We start from the raw sequence: 11,893 nt of genomic DNA on the forward strand, positions 1-11,893 counted from the left end.
GAAGTAATGGGTTAAACCACAGAAAAGTTCTGTACTGCTGAGCTACATCCTCAATCACTTAGACTAGATTTAGTATTTTAAAATGTAGCAATTGTCTTTGGTAAGTCCATGTTCTAAGTACCTAAGAATAAATTATCTTAAAGTTTTGGGATTCCATATGATACAGTGTCTGATTCTGTCCCAGGAAAGATAAATTAAAGTCATGGTTTTTACCACAATTTTTCACTTAAAGGCATAACGTTTTGCCTAGCTTTATTTCCATCCTTTGGGTATGTCTTCCTTTGAGCACTTCAAACCCACCTGCAGGTGTCTTACAGAAGTCCTTGATGGTCAACAGCATTGCCTTTGCAGACTCCCTTAATGATAAGGATGGTCCCCAAAATGATACCCATCAGACCCACAATCAGGCCCAAGGCACACACCACATTTTCTGTTGTCTTTGGTAAGGGGGTGAGTGCTTCAAACTCTGGGGGGAAATAAAACAGAGTACATAAATAATTAATAAGGCATATAAAAACTTAGAGTAAAATACAGGATCTTTAATCAAAAAATAGTTATTAGTGGATTAAGTAAGAGAGATCAAAACAATGTATTAAGCAATTCTAAATTAGAAAGTGTAGGAAGCGGAGTAATGGAGGAAGACAAGGAAACGACATATAGCATCTATTACCAATAAAACTGAAGTCCCAAAGGGCCTGGTAGTTTAATCATAGAAGAAAAATATAAAATAAAGAAGATTGAAGAATGGTTTATACCCCAGTACTTGACAAGAGGTTCATCTAAACCCAAATGCTCCACCTTGCAGTCATAGACATCCTCATTTGAGGGAAGGAAGGTAAGGTCATGGTCATGGAATTTTCTGAAAAGTTGGTCATCTCTGGACAAGAACACTGTCTCTGACACTTTTATGGTTATTGGTTTTCCATTTTTAAGCCAGGTGACAGTGAGCGCAGGTGGGGAAAACTTGTCAATGAAACAGATGAGGACATTAGGTTCATCCAGTTTAACGGGTGTTTGTGAAATGACACTCACCTCTGGAGGTACTGAAAGACACATGACAGAAATTTGTGTTATCTATTGAGCTTGGCCACTTTCATCCAACAGAACTGAAAAGCAATTGAAATTCTGTCCTGAGAATGTGTGTGTGTGCCATAGTGATAGACACCATACTAGCAACTCTCCCATAGCCTGAAACCAATAGCGAAGTGTAAGCTAAAAAAAAAAAAAAAAAAAAAAAAAAACCTTATTTCTGACTCCTCCAGTACCAATACAGAACAATTGCTTTGTCACTGTATATATCAGAGACAAGAAATGAGTGCACTAAGAAAGTGTTGAAATTCTCAGAATGGTGCCCTTAGACTATTGACTTGCTGATGACAAGGTGAAGGCCTCTACTAATGAAGGCCAATCACAATTTAACACAAAAAACAGAAACATCTGTGTAAGACTACAATTCTCATATCTCAGAGGACAGAAGAGAGAGGTACCATTGCTGTTTGGGGTGTGGTTGGAGCGTTGCATCATGATGTTCAGGTTGGTTTTGACCACAGCTAGATTGGCCAATGCTCCTTGAGCCTCAAAGCTGGCAAAATGTTCAAATTCTTCAAGTCGCCATACAGTCTCCCTCTTTCCCAGATCCACGTGGAAAATTTCATCACCATCAAAGTCAAACATAAACTCTCCTGCTTCATCAAGGTTCATATAGAATTCAGACTGAATGATCACATGCTCTTCTCAAAGGGCAGAAATGGCAGTTAGCGTGGAAACCAGGAGATGAGGAAGAAGGAGAAGCCAATATGTGAAACACAAACACGTGGGCAGAAGGTGGCAGGAAAAAGGCAAGTGAAATGAAGGAGTGGTGGAAGGTAGAGCTGAATGCAAAGATGAGGCCTGTATGAAGGACAACACAAGGGTAGTATTAGAGAATGTGAATTAAAATAAGGGCAGAACCTGCAATCTTACAAAGCTGCTATTGGCTACATGACTGAGAAATGAAATCTAGCGCTAGATGCTAAAAGAGAAAATGAGAAATGTTCCCTCACTCTTTTTACCCAGCATTAAACACAATTAAGCCAAAATTCTAATATATTTTTTACAACATTGTTTTATGGAAAGAGAAACACTGTTTAAAAGGTTTGGTCATTTTAATGTGACTCACAGTTTTTCAAGTGCATATCTTTCGTATCCTTTGTTTAGTTGATTTGTATCTATGTGATTTTTTGGAAAAATTTTAGTGGATGAAACTTTTAAAAAAATTTTTAAGTGAAGGTGCAGTACTATGTACATCAAAAGCTTAAATGTTGTTACTACTGTAACAACAATATATTATCATGTTACCTCAACAACAATATAATGTGATATAATTAGTTAAATTAATTAAAGATTTAGTTCTGAACTTTGGACTCAATTCAAATTTTGAATTCTTAGTTATTTATGTAGTATTCTGCATGTTGTTTTCCCTATTTATAATTCTGATGTTTTTAAGATGAAATGAGATAAACTAAATAATTTCTCAGTATAATCTGGTGTATAACATGTACATTAGAGCCAATGCTTTGTATTTAATGTATGCATCCATAAAAATATGACTAAAGAATGAAGTATCCAGAAAATTAAAATCTGGTGTCTTATAGTATTGTAAAACACTAACTTCCCTGACTGCATACTCACACTGTCGATACTTTAGACAGAAGGATTACGTTTGGATTGACCTCAACAATATGCCCATATGTTATTAAAGTCTTATGTTATTAGAGTTTTGTGCTCTGTGTTACTAAAGTTCCTTGAATTGAGAAGGGAACTGTTAGGGCATGGGAAATACAATTTGGTTGATACTAAGAAAAATACATATAAGGAGAACAATAAATTTGAAATAAGAAAATCACAGTAGGAGAGAATATAGTCGTTCTAGTGTATATAGGTATAGGGGAATTTTTAAAATCTTACTGTATTGAATGATTTCTTTTATATGTGAGATGTAAAGACACACAATAAGGTAGCAACAAAGGTCCAAAGACAACATAATGGGAGAACTGACACACACAAAAGAGTTAGGAGTGGTTGTTGGGAGAGAAAGGCACTGGGGTCCTTGGGGAAGAGAGATGGATACTCCGGTTATGTGTGTAGTGCTGGAATTATGCTCTTGAGAAACCATTACTAATAGTATTGTAAACTACAGAATCTCTCTCTTTTTTTTTTTTTGCTTTTTGGGTCACACCCAGCGATGCTCAGGGGTTATTCCTGGCTCTGTGCTCAGAAACTACCCCTGGCGGTGCTTGGGAGACCATATGGGATGCCAGAAATCAAACCCAGGTTGGCACGTGCAAGGCAAATGCCCTACCTGCTGTACTATCACTCTGATCCCGCAGAATCTCAATTTTTAAATATTTGAAAAATCAGAATTTATTTAGGTTTTGCAGTGTGCATGCTCAAATATGCGCCTGCTCTCTTCTCTCTCTCTCTCTCTCTCTCTCTCTCTCTCTCTCTCTCTCTCTCTCTCTCTCTCGCTGCCCAATATACATCCTCATATTTGACCTTTGGGACATAGAAACCCACAATAACCTACAATTGCCTTCATGAGTCTTGTCATTGACTTATTTCTTTGCTTACTTTCAGTCTCCCTGCCTCCCTCTCTGAGGGTCACACTGAGTAAAGAATACTTCTTCACAATTTCTCTTCACAATTGATTTGCTCGAGTGGGCACCAGTAACGTCTCCATTGTGAGACTTGTTGTTACTGTTTTTCTAATAAAGCAAGAACAGAAAACAAACAAAATAATTACCTAGAGCTTAATGAAAAAAAAAACAAGCACCAAGAAAGCATAATTTTTCTCTCACTTAATCCTCTATTACATGAGATTGTTATTTTACTTATTTTCCACAAAGCAAAACTAAAATCTATGGGACAAGCTTATAATAATTCTTATCAGAAAGTACTACTATACTCCCGTAAGTTTGGCACATTTCAAATTTGGCAGTTTCAATAATATACAACTCATCCATGCCCTCTAAATTAAATTGAAATTACTTTAGCTTGAGGGGATGTAACTCTTCCAAATATAATTATGATAATTTTAGATTTAGGCTTGTATAATACCTGTGACACTTTTCTTTCATTTCTAAGATTGTCTTGCAAATGTTTTCAGATAATTTCCCCACTGTTATCAGAATTTATTTGCCTAGTTTTAATTCTCCCAGAACCTACCTTTGATAGCCCATGATTTGTGAAGTCTCATTAGGACAGTGGTAATAAAAACTAGCACTGGGGGGGCTGGAGTGATAGCATAGCGGGTAGGGCGTTTGCCTTGCACACAGCCGACCCGGGTTCGAATCCCAGCATCCCATATGGTCCCCTGAGCACCGCCAGGAGTAATTCCTGAGTGCAGAGCCAGGAGTAACCCCTGTGCATTGCCAGGTGTGACCCAAAAACCAAAAAAAAAAAAAAAAAAAAAAACTAGCACTGGGACTCCCCTTGAGGTCATTTTCTTCTTGTATTCTTTGATGGGAATCTGGAGAGCTTAGGAGTAGGACAAAACAGAGAAAAATAAAAGAAAATAGTTTAGGGTAATATAGTAAAAAACTATTAATTTACAGTAAAAAACAGTAATATAGTTTAACTAATAAAAATTTAAATCTGGTAAGCAGCAGCCAATTAGAAAAATCTTTTGATATAGCAAATCTGTTGCTAAGGGAAGAATTCTTTAAAAGTGCCTAGGAAAGAAGATACTTTATCAGATTTTTTTAGAAGGGAAATTTCTTAATCAAGCAAGCAAGATTATAACCAAGCAGAAACGACAACAAAAAAGTTTTTAAAAATGTTCACCACTCATAGACTCTTTCATCCTACTTCATGTTCTAGAAAGGGACATGCTTGAAATGCATTTGAGAAAATAGACTTCATGGAAATGGTTTAAGGTGAGAATTGAGAGCAAAAATGATGGTTACTAGAAGCAATCCACTGTTTAGGGGGGCCTTTTTTTCTGATTACTTCTGTCTTAAATATGACCAAATGGGAATAGACTCATTTGAAGATTCGGGTCAATGAATGCATCTAGTGTAATAAACAATAACCTACAGGAGGGCTTTACTTTCATGTCCTTCATCTAATAGATAATGCAAGTTCTCCTGATAGTATTAGAAAAGTTCTGATCCTGGGGCTGTAGTGATAGCACAGAGGGTAGGGTGTTTGCCTTGCACGCAGCCAATCCAGGTTCAATTACCAGCATCCCATATGGTCCCCCCAAGCACCGCCAAGAGTAATTCCTGAGTGCAGAGCCAGGAATAATGCCTGTGCATTGCGGGGTGTGACCCAAAAACCAAAAATAAATAAATAAATAATAAAAATTATAATCCTAAAAATAATTTTATGTTCATTTTTGAGAATATTAAACATTAAGATACTCTAACCTATATCATTCTGAAAAAACAGTGCAATAGAAAGGAAAATATAGCCACATATGAAAAATAACTGGATTCCAAATGTTTTCACTGTTGATCTATCTTACTGGGATGCAGCTCATGAGGGAATTCACTCTTTTGATGTTATACACTCATGGATTTTCCACATTGTTTTGCTAGGTATTACCCAGTCCTGCAGTTATCCTCTCAAATAACAAAGGCAGACACCTAAGGGCTTAAAACATTAATAAATATGACTCCTTGATTACTTGGAGAGCACTCAAAGTATAGTTGTTTGAGGAATATGCTTCCTGGAGCTGGGAGTAAGATAAGAATTCAATAAATTAGCTTTTACTGAGAATCTGCTCCCATGATTTGGCCTTTTCATTATTTCAAAGGCCAAACCAACTATAATTTTTTCCTGATCTTCACTGGCTATATAAGGCCTCATTCTTACAAGGCTTTTAATTAGTGCACAGTCAAACCAGATTTTCTACAGAAAAACAATTTACATGTTGAAATGCCACCCGCAATCTAAGGTCTTGCTTAGCAACTTATGATATTATTTAGTCCTAAAGCATTGATTGGGCTTCCTAATGAGATCATCAGACGACTTTAGAAAAGACTTTCAGTTCCCTTTCTCTGTGACAGAAGAGAAGTTCCTATTTTTATACTGTCATAGTTCCCTGTTTGCTTCCTGATCTCTAGCATCCTGTGTATTTGAGGGGATTTCTGAGGGAAACTGGAGGAGATGATATTAAAATGGTGATAAGCCACTAGAAATAAAAATGTCAGCAGACGCTAATCAAAATTATGTCTTTCCTAAAACAGAAAATTATACTTAGCTTGAAAGTGTAATACAATCTGGAATAGGAGAGATTAAGATGTCATGGGATGCCACAGCTGACATCAGAGCTCTGCTAAAATCCTTGGGAAAGAACATGACAGACACACAAGGTCTCTGCCAGGCTCCTGTCTATGAAGCAGTGCCCATGCAAGTGAACATTTCACTTACTGAAACCTACCAGATCTCATAATATTGAGTCACTGACAGAAGAGCATGTAGACCACATTAGGAAACCTGGAACAAAGTGAGCCCGGGCAATGTAATATTCTTACTTCTAGTCCTCTAGTACATATAGCTCATACAAGTGAACAGGAATTTATGGGTCAGAGCAATAGTACAGCAGGAAGGGTGATTGCCTTGCATGAGACAAACCGTGTTTGATCCCAGCACCCCATATATATGGTCTCCTGAGACTGCCTAAACTCAGAGTCAGTAGTAAGTCCTGAGTACAGCCAGGTGTGACCCCATAACCCCCCAAAGCAAAAACAAGTGAATGGAAATTTTATTTTAAAGTTTAAGTGAAAGTTTATATTATTTACAGTACAAACCTGCACTGTAGCACTGTCGTCCCGTTGTTCATCTATTTGCTCAAGCGGGCATCAGTAAAGTCTCCATTGTGAGACTTGTTGTTACTGTTTTTTGGCATATCGAATATGCTACGGGTAGCTTGCCAAGCTCTGCTGTGCGAGCAAGATACTCTTGGTAGCTTGCCGAGCTCTCCGAGAGGGATGGAGGAATCAAACCCAGGTCAGCCGTGTGCAAGGGAAACACCCTACCTGCTGTGCTATCGCTCCAGCCCTAGAAGCCAGAAAATATTACTTAGGCTTAGAAATGAGATCGCTTCCACGTTAGATACAGGTCAAGTCAAGGTTTCCTCCCATTAGCACTCAGGCATCTTCATGGCGTGTCATCCACAGAATATTCCCTACCAGAAGTTCTGAGAGGGTAGTGATGGAGGCAGTTCCTTCCCACCTGCCCATGCAAGAAAATTTCCTCTTCGGTGTAATTTTTCTTCCTTATACTAAAAGGTAAAGAAGCTGGTAAGTCAAAATAACCCATCAGAGTGAAAATTATAAATTGTTGATATCAACAAATGTACAAAGGTGCTGAGCCAGTGGGTCTTCCTAAGGTGTGCTGCGTGAGCACGCTGCAAAACATGTTTGAGCTCATCTCTGATCCGGGAGGATGGCAGTATGAGTTTGACTCATTTTCTATCACCTATGACTAAAATGTTGTATTTCAAGGGTTAGAGTTCTGTTGGTACAGGCCCCCAATAGGATTAAATTACCCTTGCTTGAACAGACTTTGTAAATAAGGGGAAAAAAGCGTGTGTGTGTGTGTGTGTGTGTGTGTGTGTGTGTGTGTGTGTGTGTGTGTGTGATGATTATGAAGTTTAAACCCACAGCTCAGAATTCCCTCTGCCAACCAAGCACAGGCTTCATTGTCAGGTTGTTCTATAATTTCCATTGTCTAATCTAAAAACTACACTTAGCTGATCATTGAGAGGCTTTCAAGTAAAATATTAGTTAGAATCACCTAAGAAGTCTAAGGATGGCTGCTTTCATTAGTTGTCCCCAAAGGGGGCCAATTAACAATACCCCTTCCTGCTCCTTAGGCATCCTGCCAACTGATTTTCAGATACTTTTCCAATTGCATCAACCATCTTTACCGCTCCAAAACCGGAAAGCATCCTAGTCCAATAATCTCACAGGGTCATAATATAGGCATATAACATGGATTTTCTTAGATTATATATTACACCTGTTTAGGAATAAAGCTGAGTGTTATCAGTCTCTTCTTGTATTCTACTCTTGTTTCAAGAATAAAATAAATTACTTAAGACATCAGTGCCTTATCAAATTATTCAGATTACAGTGTGAATATGCTTCTAAGTTGCCAAAGGAGTTACCCTTAGGGCATGTACTACATAAAACTGTTTAGCATTGATTATTCTTTTTTTTTTTCTTTTTGGGTCACATTCGGCGATGCACAGGCGTTACTCCTGGCTCTACACTCAGGAGTTACTCCTGGCAGTGCTCAGGGGACCATAGGGGATGCTGGGATTTCATCCCGGGTTGATCGTGAGCAAGGCAAATGCCCTACCCGCTGTGCCATCACTCCAACCCCGACTGTTATTTCAAAGTCATGTAACAGGAAACTTTCTGTAAGGAGCTATCCTTTAGTTAAGATGATTTATAGTCAGAGGAGCTATAGTTTTAAGAACTGACAGTGAGAGTAATGTATGACTTTCTGATATCATGCTTCTAGGCATATGAAGCATTATTTGGAAAATGTTTATTGAGCATGATCTGTACCCATTGTTCGAGTCACTGTCACTGTCATCCCGTTGCTTATCGATTTGTTCGAGCGGGCACCAGTAATGTCTCTCATTGAGAGACTTATAGTTACTGTTTTTGGCATATCCAATACGCACGGGTAGCTTGCCAGGCTCTGCTATGCGGGCTCCATACTCTCAGTAGCTTGCCGGACTCTCCGAGAGGGGCGGAGGAATCGAAAATGGGTTGGCCGAGTGTAACGCGAAAGCCCAACCGCTGTGCTATGGCTCCAGCTCTGTTCCCATTAAACTTTTTAAAATGAGTTGCCACAAATGACAATATAGTGTCTTAGGTATGCATTGTCTCTGTACCACATCAGCTTCTAGAGTATCAGCATTCCTCTGAAGCTTAATCTAGACCCCTTCTTGATACTCCAACCATAGCCCCCCTTAGTCACTTAGTTCTATAGGTCATTTCTCAGAGTCTATTATCATTGGCCATTATTTATTCTCTTAACCATGTCTGTTTTTTAAATATTCCACATGTTAGTGAAAATCAGTTACCAACTCCCTTCACTCAACATGGTACCTTCCAGCTCTACCCAAGTTACAGCAAACAAGGATTTCCTCTTTTCTTATAGTTGAGTAGTATAACATTGTGTCTAGATGTGTAGCACTGTCATCTCATTGTTCATTGATTTACTCGAGTGGGCACCAGTAACGTCTCCATTGTGAGAAACGTTTTACTGTTTTGGGCATTTCAAATACGCCACGGGTAGCTTGCGAAGGTTTCCGAGAGGGACGGAGAAATCAAACTTGGGTTGGCCACATGCACGGCAAATGCCTTACCCACTGTGTATCGCTCCAGTCCCAATGTGTATATATACCAAAAATTCTTTATTTACTCACCCACTGTTCTCTGCCTATTTCTGAAGGTGAGGGAAAATATTTGCATAGCTATCCTGTTCTATGTTTACCTGTCCCAGTGGGTATGGTTAGAATAAGTTGAAGGTGGTTTACTTAGGGAATTTGGTTAGCAGTCATAATCAGGAAGCTAGGTTCTAAACATTCAAAACACTCATGGATTTCTTTTTTTTTTTTTTGAGAGCATTCTGTAATAATTTTTTCAACAATAAGTAGGTAAAGTATATATTTACTCTATGACAAAAGTAAAAATGACTTTCTGTGCTTATAGCAATGATAAGTACACTGAAATCATATTATAACAGAATAACAAACCGTTGCAAGTGGTTAGGAACATCGCAGGTATGAAGACAAGTATTTCTTTTTTTTTTTTTATTAATAGTTTATTTTTAATTAGTGAGTCAACGTGAGGGTACAGTTACAGATTTATACATTTTTGTGCTCATGTTTCTCCCTTACAAAGTTTGATAACCCATCCCTTCACCAGTGCCCATTCTCCACCACCAGTAAACCCAACATCCCACCCCCCCTTCCCAGTCCCGTCTCCCCCCACCCCACCCTGCCACTATGGCAGGGAATTCCCTTTTGTTCTCTCTCTCTGGTTAGGTGTTGTGGTTTGCAATAAAGGTGTTGAGTGGCCATTGCGTTCAGTCTCTAGTCTATATTTGGCCCGCATCATCTTTCCCCCACATGACCAACAACCGCATTTTACTTGCTGTTCCCTTCTCTGAGTTGCCCAGAATGAGAGAACAGCCTCCAAGCCATGGTGACAACCTCCTGGTACTTATTTCTACTATTCTTGGGTGTTCGTCTTATAGTCTATTATTCTATATTCCACAGATGAGTGCAATCTTTCTATGTCTGTCTCTCTCTTTCTGACTCATTTCACTTAGCATGATACTTTCCATGTAGATCCACTTATATGCAAACGTCATGACCTCATTTTTTCTGACAGCTGCATAGTATTCCATTGTATATATGTACCAGAGTTTCTTCAACCAGTCATCTGTTCTAGGGCACTCGGGTTTTTTCCAGATTCTGCCTATTGTAAACAGTGCTGCGGTGAACATATAAGTGCATATGTCACTTCGACTATACTTTTTGGCTTTTCTGGGATATATTCCCAGCAGTGGTATTGCTGGGTCAAATGGGAGCTCAACCTCAAGTTTTTTGAGAGTCGTCCATACTGTTTTCCAAAAGGGCTGAACTAGCCGGCATTCCCACCAGCAGTGTAGAAGGGTCCCTTTCTCCCCACATCCTCTCCAACAGCGGTTGCTTTTGTTCTTTTGGATGTGTGCTAGCCTCTGTGGTGTGAGGTGGTATCTCATGGTTGTTTTGATCTGCATCTCTCTGACGATTAGTGATGTAGAGCACTTTTTCATGTGTCTTTTGGCCATTCGTATCTCTTCCTTGGTAAAGTTTCTGTTCATTTCTTCGCCCCATTTTTTGATGGGGTTGGATGTTTTCTTCTTGTAGAGTTCAACCAGTGCTTTATATACCCTTGATATCAACCCCTTATCTGATGGGTATTGTGTAAATATCCTTTCCCATTCTGTGGATAGTCTTTGTATTCTGGTCACTGTATCTCTTGCGGTGCAGAAGCTTTTTAGTTTAATGTAGTCCCATTTGTTGATCTCTGTTTTTACTAGATTGCTTAGTTCCGTGTCATCTTTGAAGATACCTTTATCTTCAATATCCTGGAGGGTTTTGCCTACCTTGTCTTCAATGTACCTTATGGTTTGTGGTCTGATGTTGAGGTCTTTAATCCATTTTGATCTGACTTTTGTGCACACTCATGGATTTCTTAAACAGAAAACAAAAAGTATGAACTGAGAAGTTAAGAAATGTGAAGAGTGAAACTTATTGGGGCCTTCTGACTATTTAGAATGGGGCAGATGTTATAAAATTTGTATTTTTAAAAAAGCAGTGTTAAAGTTATCTTAAAGTTTCAAACTTGAATATCACGAATGAAGGAAGGAATTTTATATACACAGAGAAGTCAGTTGAAAGGCGGTTCTTGTTTGTAGTGAGTATTGCATTGGTCAAGCAGAATTATGAGGGAAGTAACTGAGTGAAAATAATGGGAGAGGCAAGAATTTGAGTTTCTGAAATACACTGATACTTTTACAATCAAAAGAAACATGAGAATTTTTGCTAAATTTAGAGAAATTTATTTTTAAATATACCATCTCTCATCAATCTAAGGTAGTTATAATCTTAGATGTAGTAAATCTAATCCTTTCACTTGCTAGAGATTAAATATAGCCCCATTTATTCTGAGAAGCGAGTTTTTTAAAAATCTGGTCTTTCGGTCACAGTGTTAGAACATGAGAAAGTTGTATTCTCAATCAAGTCACTTTGTGTGTCAGTATTTTGTAGCGTCCAAGAAAAAGTCTATTCAAAACTCTGGAACATCTCCAACCACAAAGGAAGCTTCAAGCAAGGACGACC

General features: G+C 38.5%; 1 protein-coding gene across 1 annotated transcript; it reads right to left on the minus strand.

Moving 5' to 3' along the window:
* Positions 1-311: 311 nt before the first annotated feature.
* LOC101540766 (HLA class II histocompatibility antigen, DR alpha chain) lies at positions 312-4,276 on the minus strand (the record flags this gene model as incomplete). The annotated part of the gene is made up of 4 exons (XM_055128020.1): positions 312-466; positions 756-1,043; positions 1,488-1,733; positions 4,204-4,276. Coding segments are annotated over 4 exons (762 nt in total), but the record flags the coding sequence as incomplete, so codon positions are not given.
* Positions 4,277-11,893: the final 7,617 nt, after the last annotated feature.

The sequence above is a fragment of the Sorex araneus genome, chromosome 2 (genome assembly GCF_027595985.1).
Source record: "Sorex araneus isolate mSorAra2 chromosome 2, mSorAra2.pri, whole genome shotgun sequence".
Taxonomy (NCBI): Eukaryota; Metazoa; Chordata; class Mammalia; order Eulipotyphla; family Soricidae; genus Sorex; species Sorex araneus.